Source organism: Triticum aestivum, chromosome 6D (assembly GCF_018294505.1).
Source record: "Triticum aestivum cultivar Chinese Spring chromosome 6D, IWGSC CS RefSeq v2.1, whole genome shotgun sequence".
Taxonomy (NCBI): domain Eukaryota; kingdom Viridiplantae; phylum Streptophyta; class Magnoliopsida; order Poales; family Poaceae; genus Triticum; species Triticum aestivum.
In genome coordinates this window covers 121,824,224-121,852,041 of record NC_057811.1, presented here as the reverse complement: position 1 = coordinate 121,852,041, position 27,818 = coordinate 121,824,224, and the positions used below count along the sequence as shown (strand labels likewise).

Sequence of the window (27,818 nt, the reverse complement as noted above, 5' to 3'; positions counted from 1 at the left end):
ACTCACTGTTCATCAAGAGGCATCATCGATAGGCTTCAGTTAGCATCAGTAGCGAAGGAATCACTCGGGTTCAGTTAACAGCAAGGATCGATCGGGTTCAGTAACGTAGCTAGTGCAATCGCTCAGGTTCAGTTAGAGCCCAATGCCTTGCTCGGGTTCAGTTAGAGCGCAACGCCTCGCACACACGCGCGTACGTGTACGAGAGAAACGCGCAAACCTCTGTGCATCGCTCGGCCCCGACCACCCACCGTAAGCGGGAACTCCCCAATATTTTCCTCGCCCTCGCTTCTACCACATTTTTTTCTGTCATGGACGGCCCAAAGAATGTCATGCAGCTGCGTCTCCGGCCCGCCCAGGACGAAAAGCCCATTTTCTGTCATGATTTTTTGTCATAGAAGTAGGAGCCCACCACATCTATGATGATACCGGGTTTTGTCACAATTATCATCATAGAAGTGTCATAAGCATGACAGAAAAAAAATCGTTCGGCCCAAAATGTCACGGATGTGTCTTTCTTTGTAGTGCAACTCGTGATTCCTATTACAAGAACATGATCAATCTCATACATCACATATATAATTCATCACATCCTTTTGGCCATATCACATCACATAGCATACCCTGCAAAAACAAGTTAGACGTCCTCTAATTGTTGTTGCATGTTTTACGTGGCTGCTATGGGTTTCTAGTAAGAAAGTTTCTTACCTACGCAAAAGCCACAACGGTGATATGCCAATTGCTATTTGCCCTTCATAAGGACCCTCTTCATCGAATCCGATCCGACTAAAGTGGGAGAGAGAGACACCCGCTAGCCACCTTATGCAACAAGTGCATGTCAGTCGCTGGAACCTGTCTCACGTAAGCGTACGTGTAAGGTCGGTCCGGGCCGCTTCATCCCACAATGCCGCCGAATCAAGATAGGAATAGTAATGGCAAGCAAATTGACCAAATCATCGCCCACAACTACTTGTGTTCTACTCGTGCATAGAATCTATGCATAGACCTAGATCTGATACCACTGTTGGGAATGTAGTAATAATTCAAAAAAAATCCTACGTGTCACCAAGATCAATCTAGGAGATGCTAGCAACGAGAGAGCGAGAGTGCATCTTCATACCCTTGAAGATCGCTAAGCGGAAGCGTTACAAGAACGCGGTTGATGGAGTCGTACTCGCGGTGATTCAAATCGCAAAAGATCTGATCCAAGCGCCGAACGGGCGGCGCCTCCACGTTCAACAAACGTACAGCCTGGGGACATTTCCTCCTTCTTGATCTAACAAGGGGGAGGAGAAGTTGAGGGAGAACTCCGGCAGCACGACGGCGTGGTGCTGGAGCTCGTGGTTCTCCGGCAGGGCTTCACCAAGCTCAACGGAGTAGGAGGAGGCGTAGGGGGAGAGCTGCGCCAGGGGCTGAGGTTGGCTGCCCTCCCACCCCCTCTATTTATAGGGTGAAGGGGAGAGGGGGCCGGCCCTCCTAGATGCATGTAGAGGGGGGCAGCGGCCAAGGGGGGTGCTTGCCCCCCAAGTTGGTGGGGGGCGCCCCCACCCCTAGGGTTTCCAACCCTAGGCACCTTGGGCCATTGGGGGGCGCACCAGCCCACTAAGGGGCTGGTCCCCACCCATATTCAGCCCACTTTGTCCCCCGGGGTAGGTGGACCCTTGGAACCCTTTCCGTGGTCCCGGTACAATACCGATAACTCCCGAAAATTTTCCGGGGACTGAAACTGGACTTCCCGTATATAAATCTTCACCTCCGGACCATTCCGGAACTCTTCCTGACGTCCTTGATCTCATCCAGGACTCCAAACAACTTTCGGTGACCACATACAATTCCTATTACAACTCTAGCGTCACCGAACCTTAAGTGTGTAGACCCTACGGGTTCGGGAACCATGCAGACATGACCGAGACACCTCTCCGGCCAATAACCTACAGCGGGATCTGGATACCCATATTGGCTCCCACATGTTCCACGATGATCTCATCGGATGAACCACAATGTCGGGGATTCAATCAATCCCGTATACAATTCCCTTTGTCCATCGGTATGTTCCTTGCCCGAGATTCGATCGTCGGTATCCCTATACCTTGTTCAATCTCGTTACCGGCAAGTCTCTTTACTCGTTCCGTAACACATGATCCCGTGACGAACTCCTTAGTCACATTGAGCTCATTATGATGATGCATTACCGAGTGGGCCCAGAGATACCTCTCCGTCATACGGAGTGACAAATCCCAGTCTCGATCCGTGCCAACCCAACAGACACTTTTGGAGATACCTGTAGTGCACCTTTATGGTCACCCAGTTACGTTGTGACGTTTGATACACCCAAAGCATTCCTACAGCATCCGGGAGTTGCACAATCTCATGGTCTAAGGAAATGATACTTGACATTGGAAAAGCCCTAGCAAGCGAACTACACGATCTTGTGCTATGCTTAGGATTGGGTCTTGTCCATCACATCATTCTCCTAATGATGTGATCCCATTATCAACGACATCCAATGTCCATGGTCAGGAAACCACAACCATCTATTGATCAACGAGTTAGTCAACTAGAGGCTCACTAGGGACATGTTGTGGTCTATGTATTCACACATGTATTATGGTTTCCGATTAATACAATTATAGCATGAACAATAGACAATTATCATGAACAAGGAAATATAATAATAACCATTTTATTATTGCCTCTAGGGCATATTTCCAATAGGTACAACCGTGCTGGAGGTGGTGTACACCAACGACCCAAAGACCGTGGATCGAAACATCAAAAAGTATGAGGAATGGCTAAAGGAGGAGAAGAACAAGTTCGTCGGCCTCGACCTCGAGTACACACGTAAGAGCAGTTACATACGACAAGGGATCACCGTCATCCAACTTGCCATGCGCAAGCATGTGCTCGTATACCACTACTGCAGGTCCGAGCGCTCCCAGGCGTTACTTGACTTCCTGCAACGCAAAGTGGTAACTTTCACTAGCGTCGACACCAGGGCGACAAGACCATGCTTGCCCGTGCATGGATTAAAATTCCAGACGAGCACCACGTCGACATCCAAAGGCAATTCTGTATCAAGGGTGGTGGAGAAAGGGACTCCATGAGTGACCTTGCAGCAGCCATCATCGACCCCTCCTACAAGAACATGAAGAAATCATTCCCAAAGGAGAAGCACCAGTTCTGGGAGTGGAAGCCGCTTTCCCCGCTACACCTTGAGTACGCAGCAAAAGACGGGTATGTTAGCTACGAGTTGTACCGTAGAATCCTAATCATCAAGCATGGCCTACGTCACCTCCACTAACAACCAATGAAGGAAAGACTCCGCCCACGTAAGAACAAAGACGACGGATGTTCCAGCGGCTGGAAGCGCGGGAAGGGAAACAGTGGGTGGTAAATTGCGAGAAAATGGATGTCTAAATTAAACTAGTAGTAACTACTATTATGATAATTTAGGTTGAAAGAACCTATGTTCTAAATATGATTTGTTGTTGCTCAAAGATGTTGTGTGTAGTGTATTACTATTTTACGTTTGAACACAGTGGTGTGCTCATGTACAAATGCATAGTACGGTTTGCATGTCTAAATGCAAATTACTAAGTTATTTCCTAGTATTGAGCAAACATGTGTTGTAACTATGATTATAGAACGACAAATATATCACACGGTATTGTATTATAATTTTCAATTTTCATACTTACCCTGTACAAGATGCATCATGCATTTACAAGAATATGTGATTGTATCGTTGTTAACTTTCTGTAAAATGCTTATTCAACATTGGCGTGAACAATTCATAAATACTGCAGAAGAACATTCGGTACACAGACACAAGGGACAAGCACTTTGTTAGTTTAACCACATTGAAAAAAAATAAAAATCACACAACAACCATTTTCACATCAAACACCGCTCTATCCATTCAGAACTTCCTTGCTTATTGCACACAGGTTCCTCTACGTACACCCGTTCTGCAGGATGCCACAAACTAAACTGCTGTGTGCAACTGACCTATGTACAGCCATGGTTCTGCAGGATGCCACAAAACTAAACTGTTGTGTGCAACTGACTTCAACCGTGGCTCTCTAAATATCTATTCGAAACCATGCCTGTGGTGCCACACGCCCGTGACCCTAGAGACTTCACACTTGTGCTTGTGGTGCCACACGCCCGTGACCCTCTCTAACCAAGTATTCGCACCGATGCCTCTCCTGCCAAACTCCCATGCCTCTAGAAAATTCACACCTTTGGTAGATCAAGAGGGTTGATACCCGTGCCTCCAGAAGCCACACAAACGTGCCTGTAGTGACTTCACCTTCGTGCCTGTACCGACTTCACTTCTGTGCCTCCGTTTACTCAATCCACGAGCCTCACATGAAACTCACAGTGACTCTACTTGCTCCGCACACGTGATCACCCGTGCAACTTTGGTGTTGCACACACGTTCCTCTCAGTACAACCATATGCTGCCGAATGCCACCAACCTATACATGTGCCTCCTGCCTATAGAGGCTTCACTCACGTGACTCTGGTGCCCACACACCCGTGCCTCCCGTAACACGCACCGTGACTCTACAGTCTATTCATGCGTCATCGTCCGTGCCTCTTTGCTGTTGCACAGACGTTCCTGTCTCTACAACCCATGTCAGAGGAAACATAGAAAAAACAAAGGCACACACGTGCCTCTAATCTATGTATAACTACCCCTCCAATTAACTAACATCCGTCCAGAAAACATCTAAAAAAGAGATGCACATCCATGCCTCTTCTACAAACGAAGTACAACAACGAACAGTTAGGTTCATATCGTTTCATATATCTAAAGAACATTACACGGTAGCATAGATTTTTAAACAAAATCCATTATGTTCAAAGCCTATAACTAATATCACTGCGGCAGAACATTGAAGATAACAACAAGCCTCCCATCACGCTCTTTGAAAGTTATGAGCGCCAAGCTGTTTACTTCAATAGACGATGTCTGGAGAAAATCACTGAATCCTTCCTTTTTGAACACCATTCTATTACCCAAGCCAATGAAGTAGCAGCAAGGTGTGCTCACATGTATATCATCATCACGAGACTCTGAAGTAACTTCAAGAGTTAAAACGTCAGTCCTGGGAAATGTCACAAACTCCTTCAAACTACTCACAACAATACCAGGAATAACCTAACAAAAACACCAAGCTATTAGAAAATAGAACAAAAATTAAAAAACTATAAATAGAGGAAATAAATAAATAAACATAAACAAAGAAAGGTAGTGGAAAAAAATATGACCATATGATGACCATTAACATTCATGAAATTAATCATGTGAACAAAAGGACAACAAGGTATGTACTCGTCATCAAAGAGTTGGCACGTCATGAAATACATCTGCTAATAATTGAGATAAACACCACGGGTGTAATAACAACTCCCAACAAGTCCCTTCTCGGAGTCGCTCAAACCATCAAGAGCTACAAAATAAAATTACACGCGTTCAAGGGAACAGAAAAATCATGTGAAATAAAACAAGCTAAAAACTTCCTTAAAAATAAACCTTACCAATAGAAGGTAAAGGAGACAACACATCTCCACCCCGATAAAAGTCAACACTAATCAACGTTCCATAGCACTCAAGCCTAACGGTCATTCTATCACGATGACTAAGACCATAATCAATGACCAAATCTTTCCAGAAAGGACCATGGAATTTGCTCCTCACACGACCATGACTAAACAGAACACCATACAAAAAACCCTCACTGGAGTGAAGAACAAGATCAGTATGTCCTTCACCCCTCCTTATGGCTAAAGCCTTACACTCCTCGATGTAACGAGCAAGATGAGCTCTAACACTGCACGAAACAGACTGCAAAAACGAATGATCATGATCAAAAAAGAAGACCTAGAATAATTTCCATTCAAAACAGCAACAACACAACCAAAAGATATAAGTATGGGTGCCAAAAATTGATCAAATATAAAATGTTATTCTTACAACACGACTCGAACAACGCCGATCCAGAACCATAGTGAACACATCTACAGAAGAATCAACAGACGAACATGGGCCACCCGGCATACGGCAAAAAGGACAATCCATACCTGCAAAGGACGCAATGATTATGAAACCGAGTTGAAATTTGACATCTGATAGTATTGAAAGCCCCCACCCATAACTACCCCATAAATCTCCATATCCCGGAAATAGAATGGGTACAGAAAGGGAAACAAAAATAAAACAGAGAACCAATGAATGCAACCGGTAGGAAACGACGACCGTGCGAACGGGGAAGCACCGTTCACGGTCAAGAAGGACCGTCGTAAGCAGGCGACAAGCGCGGCGGGGCCACCGTAAGCACGCGACAAGAGCGGCGGGCGCCACGGGCGGAGACGACGGCAACGAAGAACAGTCTGTGACGATGGCAACGAAGAACAGTCTGCGGCGACGGTTCAACGACAGCAAACAGAAACAGATTTCAAAACAGATCAAAAGTGTATTACAAAACACTAAAAATATAAGGACTAAAATGAAAAAAGAAAAAACCAGAAAGAAAAATCGGAAACCGGAAATCACGGGAAAAGTCTCACAAGCGCCATGCGCGTGACACTTGTCACGCGCGGAGCGCTCCCCGACTAATCGTTGCGGAGAGCGCTCCTCAACTAGTGATCTTGGACAAGATGCGCGTGACATGTACCAAGTAAATCGAGTAGCCCAGAAGGCCCGGTCAAAGCGGCAACAGCTGCGAATCAAAGCGGCGGAGGAGAGAAACGTGCAAAATTGTTTAACCAGTTAAAAAAAGCTATGCACAGAAGTAACCCAGTCACACGTGTCAAATTGACAAGAGCCGCAAAAAAATCAAAAAATCCAGGAAAAAGAATCCCTTACGGGCCTAGTATTCTTAGTATGCGTGCGCCGGAAGAATAGATATGGTGGCGGCCGGCTGCAAGACCTTGCCGGACGAGTGCAAGAGCCTGTGGCGCATCGCCGGGCCGGTGATCCTCACCGGGCTCTTCCAGTTCCTCATCGAGTTCGTCACCGTGGCCTTCGCCGGCCACATCGGCAAGGTCGAGCTCGCCGCCGTCTCCACCGTCATCAACGTCATCCAAGGCCTCAGCTTGGGTCTTACCCAGTAGCAGAATAATCGCGTTGCTCGTTAGTTAAGCTACTGCTCCCTCCATTTCAAAAAAGATGATTCAACTTTGTACTAACTTTAGTATAAAGTTAGTATAAAATTGGGTTATCTATTTTGGAACGGAGGGAGTACCTTGTATTTTTTTGCTGTAGCTTAGAGATGTGGTACTAACACTACTATACAGCAGCACTCATTCTTGTGGGTTGCTTGAATAACCCAGTGATTCAAGTTTTTTTAAGCATCAACCGTAGAACAATTGTTCTACAGTATTTTCTATTAATATATCAAATATGTACAAAATTACAAAGAAGCAAATCGTAAGAGTCTATCCTATTCCAGCTGCTCCCCTCGCGTCGCCTCCCCTGGGCGGCGCCAGGGGCCCCTCAACCCTAGTGCCGCAGGCCACCACTCGCGCCTCCTCCTACCGCCACTGCCGCCAGCGTGGGCCACGGTGGCGGCAGGCCCGGCGCCGAAGGCACCTGGGTGGGCGAAGGCTGCGGGATCCCATCTGAGGCGGTAGGGGCGGCACCTCTCCTGGGAGTCCTAGGGCGGCGGCCCTATGCCGCGTGGCGGTGGCCACAGTTCCATGGCCGGCGGAGCGGCGGCCCTGAGATGGACGGCGGCGGTGGCAGCGCCCCATCCGGCGGGGTTGGCTGATCTGTGCGGAGATGGTGCGGCTGTGACGCCCGGATAATCAACCTACAGTAACCTCTGCTAATAATGCCACGTCACCTCGATTACTGTTGCTAATCTCGCGTTAGTTCGAAACCGATTCAAATTCAAATTCAAAATAAAGGCAAACCTCAAAAGTTTTCAAATATTAAAACCAAAATGTTCGGGTTGTGCTAGTTAATGCATAGGTGATTAGGGTGAAGAAACCAACATTTTTAAAAGTGTTTGAATGCGCTAAAATAAATAAAACAGTGACTGAAACAATAACTTAAATACTTTTTAACTAATAAAGAATACAAGGTATTTTACTTTTGTCCCAAAAATTTTGTGAGAACGGTTGATTTTTACAAATCTAATTTAGGAGTGGGTTTCACTTTTTGTAAAACTATAAACTATTAATTAAGTAAAATAAAACAGAAAAGGTAAATAAATAAAAGAAAAGCAAACACAAAGAAAAATAAAACAGAAAACCCCCAGGCCAACTTGGCCTCGACCCAGCCAATGGCGTGCCAGGCCGGCCCACTTCCTCCCCTGGCCTATAACCCCTATGGGCGACCAAACCCTAACCCCCACCGACACCACTTCCCTCCCCACTCGTCCCACTCCTCCCCCTCTCCCGAACCAGATCGGATCGGGACACGACGACCCGACGCCGTCGCCGCCGCCCGGTGCCCGCGCCTAGCCCTGCGCCCTGCCGACGCCCTGGCTCCGTGCTCGAGCCCCGCACCGCCCGGCGACCCTGCTGCGGTGGACGAGCCACCCGCCGGCGACGACCCCCCTCCCTCGCGCCCGTGCCACGGCCTCCTCCTCACCGGACCCCGCCACCGCCCGTCGCCTCGTCCTCCTCGTCTCCTCCTCGCCGACGACGCGTCCTCGTCCTCCTCCCCAAAGGCTCCACCGAGCCTCGCCGCCCCCCTCTCACCAACGCAGGTGAGGACCCCGGTCCTCCTCCTCCTCCCCGTGCCCTCACGCCGGCGCTCGTCCGCGCCACTGCTCCGCCCGCGCCAGGCAACGCCCTACTGCCGTTCGCGCGCGCCCGGCGACCTCCCGTGGCCGCGCCCGGAGTTTTGCTCCCCTGCGCCTGCTCCACTCCCTCCGCCGCGTTGCGCCACTCCGGCCGGCCGTGCCTCGCCGGCACCGAATGCAAGCCCCACCCCGTGGCTGGCCTGGGCCAGTGCCCAGTCGGGCTAGCGGCCGCGCGCCCGTGCCGCTATGGCCAGGGCCACTTACCACTGGGCCAGTGCCCCCTGGCCCTATGACATATGGGGCCCACCCCCAGAACGAAAAAAAAGAATAAAAATAATATAATTAATTAATTAAGATAATTAATTTACTTACTTAATCTCGTTAATTAATCTAATTAAGCCTAATTAATTAATCTAATCACTTAAATTAAATTAACTAATCCTGTTTAGTTAACTAAGTCGATGACATGCGGGACCCACACATCAGTTTGACTAGTCAACACCTCTGTTGACTGCTGACGTCATGCCGATGCAATAATACTAATTTCAAATTAATTTAATAATAATAATTTGGAAAATGATTTAAAACTTTAAAAAATTAATATAAAATAAACCGTAACTCAGATGAAAATACTTTGTACATGAAAGTTGCTCAGAACGACGAGACGAATCCGGATACGCAACCCGTTCGTCCACCACAAATCCCTAGCATAGCAAACTCGCAACTTTCCCCATCCGGTTCATCTGTCCGAAAACGCGGAACACCGGGAATACTTTCTCGGATGTTTCCTCCCTTCGCCGGTATCACCTATCCCTGCGTTAGATTACCCTAGCACCACGTATTGCCTTGTTATGTTTTGTGATGCTGTGTTTGCTCCGTATTTACTGTTTTCTTCCCCCTCTTCTTCTCCGTTAGACACCGAGACCGACGCCGCTGCTATCCAGTACGACTACGGTGTTGACGACCCCTCCTACTTGCCAGAGCAACCAGGCAAGCCCCCCCTTGATCACCAGATATCGCCTATTCTTCTCTATACTGCTTGCATTAGAGTAGTGTAGCATGTTACTGCTTTCGGTTAATCCTATTCTGCTGCATAGCCTGTCATTGTTGCTATAGTTGTTACCGTTACCTGCTATCCTACTGCTTAGTATAGGATGCTAGTGTTCCATCAGTGGCCCTACACTCTTGTCCGTCTGCCATGTTATACTATCGGGTCGTGATCACTAGGGAGGTGATCACGGGTATATACTAAATACTTTATATACATGACACATGTGGTGACTAAAGTCGGGTCAGCTCATTCAGTACCCGCAAGTGATTCTGATGAGGAGGCTGAAAAGACAGGTGGCTCCATCCCGATAGAGGTGGGCCTGGGTTCCTGACGGCCCCCGACTGTTACTTTGTGGCGGAGCGACAGGGCAGGTTGAGACCACCTAGGAGAGAGGTGGGCCTGGCCCTGGTCGGCGTTCGCGGATACTTAACACGCTTAACGAGATCTTGGTATTTGATCTGAGTCTGGCCATTTGGTCTATACGGACTAACCAACTACGCGGGAACAGTTATGGGCACTCGACGTCGTGGTACAGCCGAAGCCTTCGTGACGTCAGCGATGGAGCGGCGCGCGCCGGATTGGACTGGAACGCCTGCTAGGCTAGGTCTGCTTCCGGCCGCGTACGCAACGTGCAGGTGTGCAATGGGCGATGGGCCCAGACCCCTGCGCGCATAGGATTTAGACCGGCGTGCTGACCTCTCTGTTGAGCCTAGGTGGGGCTACGACGTGTTGATCTTCCGCGGCCGGGCATGACCCAGAAAAGTGTGTCCGGCCAAATGGGATCGAGCGTGTTGGGTTATGTGGTGCACCCCTGCAGGGAAGTTTATCTATTCGAATAGTCGTGTCCCTCGGTAAAAGGACGACCCGGAGTTGTACCTTGACCTTATGACAACTAGAACCGGATACTTAATAAAACACACCCTTCCAAGTGCCAGATATAACCCGGTGATCGCTCTCTAACAGGGCGACGAGGAGGGGATCGCCGGGTAGGATTATGCTATGCGATGCTACTTGGTGAACTTACCATCTACTCTCTTCTACATGCTGCAAGATGGAGGTGGCCAGAAGCGTAGTCTTCGACAGGATTAGTTATCCCCCTCGTATTCTGGCATTCTGCAGTTCAGTCCACCGATATGGCCCTTTACACATATACCCATGCATATGTAGTGTAGCTCCTTGCTTGCGAGTACTTTGGATGAGTACTCACGGTTGCTTTTCTCCCTCTTTTCCCCTTTCTATACCTGGTTGTCGCAACCAGATGCTGGAGTCCAGGAGCTAGAGATCTCGAGGATGATTCTACATGGAGTTCGGCTTCGAGGAGTAGTTAGGAGGTCCCAGGCAGGAGGCCTTGCCTTTTCGATCGTTGCTACTTTTGTGCTAGCCTTCTTAAGGCAAACTTGTTTAACTTATGTCTGTACTCAGATATTGTTGCTTCCGCTGACTCGTCTATGATCGAGCACTTGTATTCGAGCCCTCGAGGCCCCTGGCTTGTATTATGATGCTTGTATGACTTATTTATGTTGTAGAGTTGTGTTGTGATATCTTCCCGTGAGTCCCTGATCTTGATCGCACACATTTGTGTGCAAAATTAGTGTACGATTGAATCGAGGGCGTCACAAGTTGGTATCAGAGCCGACTGCCTGTAGGAATCCCCCTTTCCAACTCCTTGGCCGAAGTCGAGTCTAGTCATTGAAAAACATTTACTAACATGGCTGTGTGGCTTACGGGTCCACGTCGCCATTGGGTGGTATTAGGATCTTTTACTCCTTGTCTATACTCTGGGACTCTGATCTCTCTTCTATTCGGGTTAAATGAATTTTGCTAATTCTAACATTAGGATCTCGTTATCACTTTCACCCGGAGAGCCCCTTATTACTGATGATCGTCTACTGCACGTGAGGACCCTGAAGACACTTTCCGCTGTTAACCCGAGAACTTGTGTTCATCGCTTTTGCAATTCCCTTCCATCGATAAACTCCTATGGATAACCACGTATACTCGCCATTCATACAATGTTTCCCAGTTGATCTTGTTATTACAAGATACCCCGAAATTCTCTCTGTTGTTCCGAGAATCCTTTGAGCTTACTGCCTTGCTGTTCTTTGTCACCTGAATACCCCTACGGATAATTCTCGCACTTACCGAGTATCCGCTCACCCTCAGTTGATTCAAGTATTTCACAAAAGTGTTCAAAATACCATTCGATCTTCCGAAAATCCTCAGGAGCCTTTTTGCTCTTGAAATTCTTGCTTACTTGCATTATGATTAATCTTAAGTCTCGTAATCTTATTGGCATCTCTTGTCATTATCATTTTGAGTCCGTTGATTCAATTTGTTGCGAATGCTCGCAATCATCAATCAGAGCCTAGAATTCATCCTTCCGGCTCAGACGTCATTTGAAACGTGAACTGGTTATCGACCAATCAAATTGACGTCGATTGTACCCCTAAGTCTATTCAACTTATCCATTCTTAATCAGACCATTGGCTTCTTATCCCTTGATTTGGAAATGATAATTCCTTTGCATTGAGCTTTGAATTACTCAGTTCTTTTTATAGTCCGATGCCCTTTCGTTCCTTCTTCCTCTGATAGAGTACCGATACTCGCATCAGCTCCGTTGTAGACCACAAGACCCCTTGTTGGGTTATTATCCGACAGTGTCCTTCATATTCAATAACCTTGTGATCATTTCCATGGATATATAATGCCTTTGGTAATTTGTATCCTCTGCTTGATAACCATACTCTACTTTTGAGCTAGTGATTTTACTCTTGAAGTTTGAGGTATATGTTTCTAAGATGCCCCGATGGATTGAACCTATACCTTCCCTAAAAACCGTATGAACCCGAAGGTTTTCACAAGCCATACCCTTCTGGTATTTTACCAGATAATTTTCTACCATACAACTTCATCGAATGCGAGAAGTGAATGAAAGGTTATGCATTGGAGAAGTGGGAGTCGACCTTGAACTTTGTGTTCATGCCCATGGACACGATGTAGATCTTATCATTAAAACTTCTCTTAAATTAATTATTCCCTGGGTATAAGTTCATCTTATATCTCGGATCTGGCCTTTTTCAATCGTGATTTTGACCATGTTCTCCTTTAAATACCATTTCTCGTGCAAGTTTAAGCACTTGTCCTCTGCAGAGCAATACCCCCGTCCAACCTCTACTTTGGTCTGTCGTCGAGTATTACCCCCCTGGTATCTCGAGAATGCCAAGGAACTACTTAACTTCTTATGAGTTCTTCATCAACTAATATTCTTGCTGATTCCATTTTTCCAACGGGTTCTGAGTTGTTAGAACCCCTCAAGGACACCGATAAGTGAATCAATTCCGCACTCCGATTCAATAACTCTAAGTAATTTTTGTTGCTTACGAGTTTAATAATCCTTCAAGTCATTCCTAGCCTGCTCGGCTATGTCATTATCGTGCCGATTTTAACTGTGCTACCTGGACCTTCCCGGCGCACAAATTTCGACAGTGAGCTAATCTTGCGTCGATCTTCCTCGTCATATCATTTCTCCTTGAACAGCAAACTTGATTTCGAGTTTGTGTCCTACCCGTGGTTCCAATAACCTTTCGCTTTCATCATTCCTTTGACTTGATGTCATCGTCGATCAATTACATCTTCTTAAAAACCGCTCGACAAATTTGTCGTGATCATTGTCAACAATTTGACTTCTTCCAAGTTGTGTGTCGAAATTCAGGATGAGAAATACCATCCTTGCCCCTCGATGAATTGTGTTATCATCGACAACATTCTTGCCTCCCCCCAACACAAACTTGTTCATATTCTGTGTTGTATCTTGATTTCCCTGCAATCCAACTTATGTTATGTTCTACCGTGGAGTATTACCATCTTTGATGTCAAGAATGTCGTGAGCATTACTCCACCTCTTAAAAATTCTTGGTACAGTGATACTTCTCACCATCACCATTCTTTCTTGGTCCCCGTGTTGTTTCTAAACAAAATACCAACAAATGGTCTGTGATGTGTAAAATTCAAAAATTCTAGCAACCCTATTTGCTTTGACGTTAATGGTCGATAGCTTCATTCTAAGTCTATTGCTTATTGAATCATCATTCAAACATTGATCGTGCTACCTAGTCCAGATTTTCGGGTGCACTTTTCAACCAATGTTTAATTGTGTATGTCTTCTTCGAGCATACATCATTATATCATTTGATCTGGCAAATGTTATCTCCTTGTTCACAAAATTGTGGAAATCCATCCTTTGGAAATCTCGATGATTTGTCGCTGAGTCCATCAGCCACCTCCTCATCCTCTCATTGGTTTACTGATGAACTCTTATTTTGGAACTCGCTCCCATAGTTCATTTCCCGAGGACCTTAAAATGTTGTCTCGTCAAATTGTGTCGCACCTTTTCTTCCCAGACATCCTGAGTCTGAGGTATCCTAACACCGACCAGATCTGAATCTCGGTCAGATATGATGGTTGGAACACTTTCCAAGAGTCACAACATTGGTCTTTATATGACCCGGTAAGGTGATGTCATGTCTAGCACACCTGACCGGAGGACCTATTGTTATAGTTTTCTTTTTAGCAAGCTTAGCGATTCTTCCATGAGGAAATTGTAACACTTATTCTATAAGTTGTTCTTGATGGATCCTTTGTGAATCCAAATTCTGATCTTACCCAATGACCATGTCAATGCTATCTCGAAGCATGTCTGTGGTACTCCGATTTTCAAAAAGAACATTTGTAGCACAATGCTAAATTTTTCTTTATCATTTATCCTAACACCGTTGTATGGGTAATATCATGAGATTCCTCCCCCTTACCTAATTGGTTTTCTACTTTCTATCATGTCATGGATATCATGCTCTGCTTGTCCTTGGGAAGGATATACCCCCGAAATATGTGTGTATACACATTTTCCTTTCCATTGTTCTGTTTAAACCTGATAATCACTTTTCCTTTCCATTGGTTTGTTTAAACCTTCTTGTGTTCTATATAATATAAGCAGTAATATTTCCCTGCTTATGTAAACACCTCGTTGTACCACTCGGTCAGTAAGACCCTGTTACTATTGTTAATGATATCCCGGTAGCCACCGATGGACGAGAACTTTGCCTATTGGTCCGCCTCGTTCAACAAGCAGGAAAATGGTTCTCTTAGTCCCTCGCCTTTGGTACCAACATTGTTGCCAAAATAAATGGCAGGCTACCCTCTGACATACCTTACTATCGTGACCGTGCAAGATGTCAGCACCCTTTCTACTTTTAACCCACGTGGTGGGCCCATAACCCACAGTTCCATAGGATCGAAACCTGACTCTCTTGTACACCCTGTTGCCAAAGTTATTCCTCGCGCTTGACCTCATATGTAATTCACGGGTCACCTGCCTAGTGCTCTATTTTGGTATCAGACGCAATACTTACTCTCGCTGCTTTGAACCCCTTTCTCACTCTGGTTCAGACTTCGAGCAACTATCTATCCGTTTGGAACCTCGTATTGTACCTTCGTACCTTACTCTCAATGTATTTTATATGTTCAACTCGAGAGATAATCTTATGCTCATTCATGGGTTAACCCCAGATGGATTCCCTCATAAGCATTATGTCGTAGCCGAGCTGTCCCTTACCTATTCGTAAGCACGTTGGAGTTCCTGAAGAAAAGGACGACTTCACCATGATGACCTGAAGCAAAGAAATGAAGACGTCAATGTAAGGGATCGACCTCTTCGAGAAGAGCAACCAAGGCCGAGAAGATTCGTTAGAATTCGTAACCAGACTTTTCCCCCGTTTTCCACCTCTTAAATCTTGGGACGAAATTTCTTGTAGTGGAGGAGAATTGTGACGCCCGGATAATCAACCTACAGTAACCTCTGCTAATGATGCCACGTCATCTCGATTACTGTTGCTAATCTCGCGTTAGTTCGAAACCGATTCAAATTCAAATTCAAAATAAAGGCAAACCTCAAAAGTTTTCAAATATTAAAACCAAAATGTTCGGGTTGTGCTAGTTAATGCATAGGTGATTAGGGTGAAGAAACCAACATTTTTAAAAGTGTTTGAATGCGCTAAAATAAATAAAACAGTGACTGAAACAATAACTTAAATACTTTTTAATTAATAAAGAATACAAGGTACTTTACTTTTGTCCCAAACTTTTTGTGAGAATAGTTGATTTTTACAAATCTAATTTAGGAGTGGGTTTCACTTTTTGTAAAACTATAAACTATTAATTAAGTAAAATAAAACAGAAAAGGTAAATAAATAAAAGAAAAGCAAACACAAAGAACAATAAAACAGAAAACCCCCAGGCCAACTTGGCCTCGACCCAGCCAATGGCCTGCCAGGCCGGCCCACTTCCTCCCCTGGCCTATAACCCCTGTGGGCGACCAAACCCTAACCCCCACCAACACCACTTCCCTCCCTACTCGTCCCACTCCTCCCCCTCCCCGATCTAGATCGGATCGGGACACGACGGCCCAACGCTGTCGCCGCCGCCCGGTGCCCGCGCCTCGCCCTGCGCCCTGCCGACGCCCTGGCTCCGTGCTCGAGCCCCGCGCCGCCCGGTGACCCTGCTGCGGTGGACGAGCCACCCGCCGACGACGACCCCCCTCCCTCGCGCCCGTGCCACGGCCTCCTCCTCACCGGACCCCGCCACCACCCGTCGCCTCATCCTCCTCGTCTCCTCCTCGCCGACGACGCGTCCTCGTCCTCCTCCCCAAAGGCTCCACCGAGCCTCGCCGCCCCCCTGCTCACCAACGTAGGTGAGGACCCCGGTCCTCCTCCTCCTCCCCGTGCCCTCACGCCGGCGCTCGTCCGCGCCACTGCTCCGCCCGCGCCACGCAGCGCCCTGCTGCCGTTCGCGCGCGCCCCGCGACCTCCCGTGGCCGCGCCCGTCGCGCTCGCGACCTCCCGTGGCCGCGCCCGGAGTTCTGCTCCCCTGCGCCTGCTCCACTCCCTCCGTCGCGCTGCGCCACTCCGGCCGGCCGTGCCTCGCCGGCACCGAACGCAAGCCCCACCCCGTGGCTGGCCTGGGCCAGTGCCCAGTCGGGCTAGCGCCCGCGTGCCCGTGCCCGCTATGGCTAGGGCCACTTACCACTGGGCCAGTGCCCCCGGCCCTATGACATATGGGGCCCACCCCCAGAACGAAAAAAAAGAAGAATAAAAATAAATAAAAATAATATAATTAATTAATTAAGATAATTAATTTAATTACTTAATCTTGTTAATTAATCTAATTAAGCCTAATTAATTAATCTAATCACTTAAATTAAATTAACTAATCCTGTTTAGTTAACTAAGTCGATGACATGCGGGACCCACACATCAGTTTGACTAGTCAACACCTCTGTTGATTGCTGACGTCATGCCGATGCAATAATACTAATTTCAAATTAATTTAATAATAATAATTTGGAAAATGATTTAAAACTTTAAAAAATTAATATAAAATAAACCGTAACTCAGATGAAAATACTTTGTACATGAAAGTTGCTCAGAATGACGAGACGAATCCGGATACGCAACCCGTTCGTCCACCACAAATCCCTAGCATAGCAAACTCGCAACTTTCCCCATCCGGTTCATTTGTCCGAAAACGCGGAACACCGGGAATACTTTCTCGGATGTTTCCTCCCTTTGCCGGTATCACCTATCCCTGCGTTAGATTACCCTAGCACCACGTATTGCCTTGTTATGTTTTGTGATGCTGTGTTTGCTCCGTATTTACTGTTTTCTTCCCCCTCTTCTTCTCCGTTAGACACCGAGACCGACGCCGCTGCTATCCAGTACGACTACGGTGTTGACGACCCCTCCTACTTGCCAGAGCAACCAGGCAAGCCCCCCCTTGATCACCAGATATCGCCTATTCTTCTCTATACTGCTTGCATTAGAGTAGTGTAGCATGTTACTGCTTTCGGTTAATCCTATTCTGCTGCATAGCCTGTCATTGTTGCTATAGTTGTTACCGTTACCTGCTATCCTACTGCTTAGTATAGGATGCTAGTGTTCCATCAGTGGCCCTACACTCTTGTCCGTCTGCCATGTTATACTATCGGGCCGTGATCACTAGGGAGGTGATCACGGGTATATACTAAATACTTTATATACATGACACATGTGGTGACTAAAGTCGGGTCAGCTCGTTCAGTACCCGCAAGTGATTCTGATGAGGAGGCTGAAAAGACAGGTGGCTCCATCCCGATAGAGGTGGGCCTGGGTTCCTGACGGCCCCCGACTGTTACTTTGTGGCGGAGCGACAGGGCAGGTTGAGACCACCTAGGAGAGAGGTGGGCCTGGCCCTGGTCGGCGTTCGCGGATACTTAACACGCTTAACGAGATCTTGGTATTTGATCTGAGTCTGGCCATTTGGTCTATACGGACTAACCAACTACGCGGGAACAGTTATGGGCACTCGACGTCGTGGTATCAGCCGAAGCCTTCGTGACGTCAACGATGGAGCGGCGCGCGCCGGATTGGACTGGAACGCCTGCTAGGCTAGGTCTGCTTCCGGCCGCGTACGCAACGTGCAGGTGTGCAATGGGCGATGGGCCCAGACCCCTGCGCGCATAGGATTTAGACCGGCGTGCTGACCTCTCTGTTGAGCCTAGGTGGGGCTACGACGTGTTGATCTTCCGCGGCCGGGCATGACCCAGAAAAGTGTGTCCGGCCAAATGGGATCGAGCGTGTTGGGTTATGTGGTGCACCCCTGCAGGGAAGTTTATCTATTCGAATAGTCGTGTCCCTCGGTAAAAGGACGACCCGGAGTTGTACCTTGACCTTATGACAACTAGAACCGGATACTTAATAAAACACACCCTTCCAAGTGCCAGATATAACCCGGTGATCGCTCTCTAACAGGGCGACGAGGAGGGGATCGCCGGGTAGGATTATGCTATGCGATGCTACTTGGTGAACTTACCATCTACTCTCTTCTACATGCTGCAAGATGGAGGTGGCCAGAAGCGTAGTCTTCGACAGGATTAGTTATCCCCCTCGTATTCTGGCATTCTGCAGTTCAGTCCACCGATATGGCCCTTTACACATATACCCATGCATATGTAGTGTAGCTCCTTGCTTGCGAGTACTTTGGATGAGTACTCACGGTTGCTTTTCTCCCTCTTTTCCCCTTTCTATACCTGGTTGTCGCAACCAGATGCTGGAGTACAGGAGCTAGAGATCCCGAGGATGATTCTACATGGAGTGCGGCTTCGAGGAGTAGTTAGGAGGTCCCAGGCAGGAGGCCTTGCCTTTTCGATCGTTGCTACTTTTGTGCTAGCCTTTTTAAGGCAAACTTGTTTAACTTATGTCTGTACTCAGATATTGTTGCTTCCGCTGACTCGTCTATGATCGAGCACTTGTATTCGAGCCCTCGAGGCCCCTGGCTTGTATTATGATGCTTGTATGACTTATTTATGTTGTAGAGTTGTGTTGTGATATCTTCCCGTGAGTCCCTGATCTTGATCGTACACATTTGCGTGCATGATTAGTGTACGATTGAATCGGGAGCGTCACAACGGCGGTGGCTGCGGATCCAACGCCCTGATCGGATCAGCCGCGGGGTGGCCTTGCACCGACCGGCGGCGCGTGGAGGGACCGTTGAGGAGATGACGGATTTTCGCCGGAGTACTGATGGCGGCGTACGTCTTCGTGGCGAGGCTCCGCTCGGTTCCAGCCAGCCGAGAGAGATCGGGACGACGTGGCTTCCGGTGAAAATCGCGCCTGACTGCAGTCTTAGCGGACGATGGCGGCGTCTCGGACGTCATTCCCTTCTCGAGGCATCGTCGTTGCAGGTCACGTCAACCTGATCCGGATGTTTTGGGGGAAACCCTAGATCTGGGTCTACCGGATCGGACGATGACGACGCTTTCGGTGTCGTTCTCCCTCCTGGGGGCATCGTTTTGGAGCAAGTGCTGGCTGGAGGGGGCAAGAGGAAGAGCTGTGTTTCATCTTGCGCATTTATGGCGGCGGATCTTGGCGGCGTGGCGCAGTAGAGACTCGGCGCCCGATGCGCGGAGATGCACTCGCGCAGGATGGTGGCATTGTCTGGCGTCGTGGTGGCGTCGATGGCAGCTAGACCTGGCAAGGTAGATGCAACAGTACAACACTTACAATGGATTGGTGGCAGGTGGCTGCGGCGGCCTCATACTCGGCAGGCGTCCTGGTTGAGAAGTGCGCCGGACTGGTGGGTGCCCCATGCCCGGCAGGCGTCCTGGTTGGGACCTCAGGTCATAGATGTTAGGTTTGGCTGAGAGGTCTGTTTGGTATTAAGCCCAGACTATCAGCATCCCTTCATCAATTGGATAGAAGTGGCGACAGTTTCTTGCCTAGACGGTAGCTTCAGTCTTACTGTTATATGACTTTATAAGGTCTTGTGTGAATAATTAATAAAGTGGTTGTATGCATCGTCCAGATGCAGAGGCCGGGGGTCCTCCTCCATTTCTAAAAAAAATCCTATTCCAGCTTTTTTCAATATGTGAATAAATAATATTCTAGATACTTCTTAAAGGCATCATTCTAGATGATCCTTAATCCACTTTTGCAAGGTGCTTAGATGCTTAGATTTTATCCTATGAATCACCAGACTGAGATCTTTCTTTAGTCTGAACTTCCAGCATCTAACACTGTGTGCTTCACTTCTGAAAAAAGTTCCATTTCTCTGGCACCAAATTGCCCACCCAGTGATTCAAGTTGGGGCCGTTATCATATGGTTAGTGCACCTGTCAATTTTTCTCTTGCCACAGTGTCTGTTTTTAGTGATTTTGCTTTTCACTCAAAGTTGAAATGAACATACATAATCTCTACCGATGCTTGCTCGAATTTTGTTTTAACAACATGAACTACAACATCTGGACATTGACGGTAGCATTCGGTTGCAATGCCGCAGTGAGGTACGCGCGCGTCTCCTCTGACTCTGATGATTTTCTGTGCGCTCTCAAACAGCAGAAGAAATGACTCTCACCTGTCCTGTCTCTAGTGTTTGGTTTTGTGCCAACGAGCTTGGCGCCAGACACCCGAAAGCGGCCAAGTTATCGGCCGTGGTGGCCGTGACCAGGTCGGCCACCATCGGGCTATCTTCACGCTGGTCGCCCTCGTGGCGGGCTTTTCACCGACGACGACTTACTCGTCAGGGAGACTGCAAGACTGGCTATCTTCTGGCTGCCACCATATTCCTCAACAGCATCCGGTCGTTGCTGTCACGTAAATACATGCATCATCCTCCAGAGCTTCACGCTTTTTGTTAAGTACGTCAATCTGTTCAGAGCAAATTGGCGATGTCACTTGTGTGCGTGTGTGCCACCGGACGCAAGCCGAAAGGGACGTGACGCTTATCAGCTAGTGCCATATCACACATCAGCTTCGCACAGACCCTCGCGTCGCCCTCCCGGGCGACTCGGGGGCGATCAGATCTTTGGCCACGCCACCTCCCCTCATCCCCTTCCCTCCCTCGCCCCCATCAGAGACGGCCGCAGACAAAGCCCGCGTGGGCGCCAGGGAAGGTGGCGGCAGGGATCCCGGCGCCCGCATCGATCACGTCGGCCTGTGGGCCGGAGTATCGCATTGGTGTCCTGCGGATCCTTGGGCGACGGTGTCGGTGAGCCATCGTCGTTCGGCGGCTGGCGACGTCTGCAGGCGGCGCTGGCCAGCGTGCTTGGCCGCGCGGGCGGCGGGTCGCTGGTGTAGTCCGGTCGTGGCGCGGTGCTCCGTAGCGTCAGATCTGGAGGTTCCCCTTTCTTCTGCCGCCTCTCTTTCCGTCCCGGTGGTTTGCAGCTGCAGGCTTCGGTGATAGTGAGCCATGGTGGTGTACTTTGGGTCTGGGGGAAGCCTTGGCCGGCCTGGCCGGCCCGGCGGCGGCGACGCCCATGGACGCCGCTTTCCTTCATAAAGGCGCAACTCATGGCCCAATCTACCCAACCCGATCCCCGATCGAGTGAAAGCCTTCAATCATCTTCGGATTTGGCGGCAGCGGCGCTGTTCGCGTCGTGACCTTCCTGGAGGTGTCGTCAAGGGCACTAGGGCTCGGTTGGGAGTGCAGAGGATCTACAGGTGGAGGGAATGGGACCAGTGGCAGCAGGTGGTGTTCGCGAAGGAGGAGCGGCGTTGCATCTGACACGTTGATAACAGCGGGTCTCAGCGGCATGGAGCAGCGGGGTCTCGCTGCTGGGCGTGTGTTGATGGACGAGTGCAGGATGGTGGTGTTGTCTAGCGGCATGGTGGCATCGACGGCAGCTAGAGCGGGGCAATGTTGATGCGTCAGTACATCTCTAAAGATGGAGTGGTGGCAGTTGGCGGCGGCGACTGCTAAGAGTGCGCCGGACCGGAGTGTGTCCCATATCCGGCAAGTGGCTTGGAAGGGGCCTTAGGTCTTAGATGTTAGGCTTGGCTGTGAGGTCTGTATGGTATTAGGCGCGGACTATCAACATCCCTTTATTAACTGGATAGAAGTAACGACAGATGTTGTCTAGACGGTGGCTTCAGACTTACTGCTGTATTTCTTTGTAAGGTCTTTCGTAAATAATTAATAAAGTGGTTGCATGTATCGCTCAGATGTAGAGGTTGGGGTCTTCCTCATTTTTTTAAAAAGAAAAAAAATCTTATGTGCGTGTGTGATTTCAGGAGTGGCTATTGGTGTTGGGTTGGGTTGCAATCCTTGGTGGCCTTGTTGAGTGTCGGCTGCTACTATCTCGTTGGCCTGCACCGAATAAGTAAATTAACAGGAACTACGATGTACCATGAAGCATCCGCTGTCCATGTCAACATCGAGATGCATATTGTCCTTTGATTAATAAACTAAGGAATCTTTTCTGGGATGATATACATCTCTATACTGGTCTGAACCAATACTTGAACATGCCTCACAACCTTTTCATTTAGTTATGCATGTGCACTCTCAGACCACTCAACATATAGTACCAATATTTTACTTTCTTGTTATATCGTCTTAATAAAAAAAGTTATTTTTAAATCTTTTTATATATTTGAATTCCTAAAGACGAGATCTTTAAAACAAGACCAATATTCAATATATTTTAGCGTAGTTTGAATTTTACCGTTTCATTCGCTTTGGCATTTCAAAAAATTGGTTGTAACTCATTTCAAAAAACTCGTTCACTTTATTTAAAAAAACTGGTTTCGCAATTAAGAAAAAAAACGAGTCATTCAAAAATAAAGATTTAACTCATTTTAGAAAACTAATTTTATTCATTTTAGACCACTGATTTCATTCGTATCGAAACACATATTTAAGTCATTTCAAAGAATTGGTTTCGCTCATTTCAAAAAGGTGATTTCACTCATTTCAAAAAACGGAATTCACTCATTTTGGAACTCCGGTCTTAGTTATTCCGAAACACATATTTCACTCATTTACAGAAACAATTTTACTCATTTTAGAAAACGTATTACAGCGTGTAAAAAAGCAAATTTAACTAAATTTAAACACCAATTTCACATATTTGAAAACACATATTTCATTCGTTACAAAGAACAGGCTACACTAATTTCATCAAACTGATTTCACTCATTTCACTATGTTAAAAAAAATGATTTCACATATGAAAAAACTGATGTCACTTGTTTCAGAAAAATAATTTCACTAAATTGAGAAAACAGATTTCACTCATTTTCACTATTTTAAATAACCAGTTTGGCTAGTTTGAATTTAACCGTTTCACTCATTTCAGAAAATGGATTTCAGTGAGTTTCACATTTCACTAGTTTCAGAAAACCTTTCAGTCACTTTCACATTTTACTAGATTCAGAAAACACATTACACCCGTTTACAAAAGTTAGATTTCACTCATTTTAGAAATCACATTTCACTATATTTAACGTATTTCACACCGAAATATGTGCATGTGTATGGAAAACAAATTTCACTCGTCTAAAAATAATAATTTCACACGGTTTAGAGAACATACTTCACTCAGTTGAGAAAACATATTTCAAAATTGATTTCACTCAATGAAAAAAAATTCAATTATTTCAAAATACCTATTTGGCTTGTTTCAGAAACCCAATTTTAGTCATTTGAAATGTTGAAATTAAAACATGTTTGAAATGCATCCAAATTTGGTCTTATTCTAAAGCTTTTGGCTTCAAGAATTCAAATATATAAAATATTTCAAAAATAACAATATGGTTTAAAAGATAGAAATGATTGAAAATCCTAAAGAGAAAATAAAAGGAAAGGATTTGTACCATGGCACGACATGCAACGTCAGGATAGACTGTCTCTCTCACCTGACATGGGTCCCATCGATCTGACCTTGATTTGACTTAAAACAAAAATACAAAAAAAATATTTACATCAATACTTTGATATACACATGCATGTGGCCCCACACCTTTACACATGGCAGCAAGACATTGGTGAGAGAATTACCGGTAGGTCTCAGCACTCAACCCGGCAATCCGACCCATGGGCGGCCGCGCCCATGGGTATCCGACCCTAATGGGTAGGGTATGGGTCGACATATTCACCCATGGGTAAGCCCAATGGGTAACCCGATTAGTCATGGGTAGGGTATGGGTGCGAGGTCCTGCCCGTGGGTCACCCGATGGGTCGCCCGATTAACTGACATGTGGACCCCCACCTAAATAGTAGTGGCCTCCCGCAGTGCCAGGCTGCCAGTGCCAGCCCAACATCCCCGGCCCAATCCAGTAAGCTAGCACCTTAGGCTTAGGCAGAGTCGCAGAGAGAGGTCAATCGCGTCCTCCACTCCACTCCTCCACAACCCTAGCCGCCGCATTCTCTCTCGATCCCATCCGCAAGCCGCCGCCGCCGCACTCTCTCTCTCTCGCTCCCATCCGCAAGCCGCCGTCGCCGCCCACCGTCCCATCCCCGTCGCCGCAAGCTGCCGGATCCCCGGACCGCTATCCTCACGGGCCACAGGATCCCCGCCGCCTCCATCCTCACGGGACGCGGGATCCCCACCGCAGGCCACCTCCGTCCTCGTCGGCTGCTGGATCCCCTGCCAAGCACCGCCGCTGCCGTCTTCAGCAAGCACTGCCGCCGTCGTCTCCATCTCGTTCTTCCTCCAAGGCTTCACCGCCGCCGTCTCCAGCAAGCACTACCGCCGTCGTCTCCATCTCGTATTCCTCCAAGGCTTGACCGCCACCGTCTCCAGCAAGCAGTACCGCCGTCGTCTCCATCTCGTATTCCTCCAAGGCTTCACGTCACCGGAGCAGCACCGCCGCCATCACCACGCCGGAGCAGCACCGCCGCCATCCTCTGTCTCTGCAAGGTGACTCTCATTTCTTTCTCCCGGTTCCCAGCCTTTTTATTTGGTTCACAACAGTAGAAGTGTAGAATAGCCGAGAGATGTGTTGAACTAGCTATTTTGTGTGATCACCGAGCTATTCTCAGGGACTAAATATGTTACAGCAAATCTGTTCTTCCCCAAAATATCTTCTATTCGTCTAGCAATACGAAAATGGTCTACTAGTGAGCATGTTCCTTTGCAAAAGATGTCTGAGGAAATGAAGACAAAGTTTGAGAAGTATTGGAAAGAAGTCCATGGTCTTATGTCTGTGGCAACAGTCCTTGATCCAAGATATAAGCTTCATATGTTGCAAGCTTTGTTTGGCTCTCTCTATGGGTTTGAACATGCAACTGCAGAAGTGGAGAAAATTAGAAAGTTAATGGGTGATCTGTTGCTAGAATATCAAGCATCTGATGGTGGTGTGGGTACCTCGGAGTCACAGGTAGGTAGGAGTGTTTCTACCCAAGGTGGGGCTGCAGTAGATGAAATGGAGAATATTTTTAAACAATATATGTCCTCGAAGCCTGTTATGAGTGCTTCTCGTGTGCGGACAGAACTGGACTTATATTTGTGGAAGAGGAAATTATCCATAGGCCAGAGGGTCTTGACATCATCAATTGGTGGCAGTTTGGAGGTATCAAGTATCCTACATTGCGAAGAATGGCTCATGATATACTAGCCATTCCTGTAACAACCGTGGCATCGGAATCTGCCTTCAGTACTAGTGGGAGAATACTAAGTGCACATAGATGTTCACCTGCACCAAACATGACCGAAGCTCTTATGTGCATGCAAGCTTGGTCCCGTGCAGACATGTTAGGTAATAATCTAGTTGAATCATGACTCTTCTTTCCATACACAATATTATTTCCTTGCTATATGTTAATATCTAAATCTATGCATCAGGGGATTGCAATTCTACTCTCTTTGCGGACTTTGAAACTGTTCTTAAGGATGACACAGAAATGATGGTAACATATTCTACTTTTAGCAACTTAGCATGCCTTTTAATCTTAGATTTTAATGCAAATCTTGTTCTTTACTTTGAATGCTTTTACTTTCTTATGTTTCAGGAGGTTGATGATCAATCCATCTTAACCGAAGCCTGAAACATGACTCTATGATGGTGTTGTTGCTGCTTGGTTGTGACGAGAAGGCCGACGACCCGGCGTGCTACACTACTACATGCTGCTATTTACATTTATCCATGGGCTGCTACACTACTACTTGCTAGTGCTAGCTTGTTGGCACACAACTACTCAACCTGAACCTTGTATTTGTGTATTTGTGCTGCTGCTGAACCTTGTATTTCTGCTGCTATTTGTGCACCTGAAGATCCTGAACCTTGTATTTCTGCTCCTGAACCTTGTATTTGTGCTTCTGGGACCTGCACCATGTATTTGTGATGCTATTTGTGCTCCTGAACCTTGTATTTGGCTTCCTGATACTGTGTTTTCTATTTGTTCTATCATATATTCACATTGATGGTTAGTAACTGAAGCTATTTGTGCATTTTTGCTACTGTGTAAACCAATATTTGTTATATGAATTTTGCCACTACTCTGTTGTACACTGTACAAGAACACTGTACAGCAACCCGATGGGTAACCCATCGGGTTCGGGCGTGGGTCTGATCCTTCGCCCATGGGCAGGGTCGTGGGCGACTGGGTAGACCCATTTAGTAATCGGGCATGGGTTTGGTAGACCTCGACCCGGGCAAACCCGACCCGACTGCCAGGTTGACTCAGCACCGTAAAAAACACTTTGTGGGCCTGCACCTCGCAGCGGTTTTCGGCTTCAAGCTCAAGCTTGACGTACAGAGGATTTGGGTGGGGTGCTGATGGGCACGATTCTGCAGACCGGGATCCCGTTTGTGATCCTCTTCAGATCAGAGCCAAATGGAAGAAAGAGGTAATGTTCAGAAATTAAGACATGTTTAGCATGCTGCTTGCAGCAATTAGAAAGTAATTACCCGTACATTTTCTTTTTTAAAAAAACATCCAAAAAGCATCTTAGATCTGATTAATATCAGGTTTTTGGGTTTCTGATGAAGAGTTTTGCGTGCGCCCGTGATGCAGGCTATGATCGTGATAGAGCGGGTACGGAGCATGGGAGGAGACGTCGAGCTGCTGGCCATGCAAGAAACGAAATGAAACGTGGGGAACGGCTCGTTGCACACACCGTACACATCACACAAATTTGACAGAACGGGAAGGCACAAAGAATAAATAACTTCCATCCTACTAAGATGAAGAAGGCTACATCGTCATCCATGATTACACCACGCACTCGACCTTCTTGAACCTTGCCTGCCCCGCGGGCGACGCCAGAGGCAGCTTGAGCGGGCAGGTGGCCTCCAGCCTGCGCGTGCGGTGCGGCGGGTACCTGACCTCGCCGGCAAGCTTCAGCTCCAGCCGGAACCCGCCACCCGCCACACTCTCCTTCACGAGCGTTGCCACCCCGGCACTCCTCAGCGGCGCGGTGCCCTCGCCCGCCGCCACGACATTGTAGACCTCGGTATTTCCCGGACAGATACACCGGCGCGAGCTCCCCTGGATCCTGACGCGGGCGAAGTGCTCGCCGGCGAAGAAGAGCTCAGCGTCGAGCGGCGCGTCAGCCCCGAGCACGGCGCGCATGGCCCAGTTGCGGTTGTGCACGGAGACAGCAAGGGACACATCGTAAGAGAGCCTGGTGCCATTGGGCCCGGCGAGGGCGAGGCGGGCGAGGGAGGCGTCTTCCACGGCCACATGGACGGGGCGGACAGCGG

The 27,818-nt window shown here is 47.7% G+C and overlaps 1 protein-coding gene across 1 annotated transcript; it reads left to right on the top strand.

Annotated features, from left to right (window-relative positions):
* Nucleotides 1-6,912: 6,912 nt before the first annotated feature.
* Nucleotides 6,913-26,493, top strand: LOC123142519 (uncharacterized). Its single transcript, XM_044561400.1, has 5 exons — nt 6,913-7,115; nt 24,467-25,033; nt 25,606-25,871; nt 25,958-26,022; nt 26,125-26,493. The coding sequence occupies exons 1-5, from the start codon at nt 6,913-6,915 to the stop codon at nt 26,158-26,160; spliced, it is 1,137 nt and encodes a 378-aa protein (XP_044417335.1). The 3' UTR covers nt 26,161-26,493.
* The last annotated feature ends 1,325 nt before the right edge of the window (nt 26,494-27,818 follow it).

Coding starts and splice junctions, on each gene's coding strand:
- LOC123142519 (XM_044561400.1), top strand. CDS start 6,913: ATGGTGGCGGCCGGCTGCAAGACCTTGCCGGACGAGTGCAAGAGCCTG. Junction 7,116..24,466: donor CTCAGCTTGGGTCTTACCCA/GTAGCAGAATAA, acceptor CTAGCACCTTAG/GCTTAGGCAGAGTCGCAGAG. Junction 26,023..26,124: donor AGGATGACACAGAAATGATG/GTAACATATTCT, acceptor CTTATGTTTCAG/GAGGTTGATGATCAATCCAT.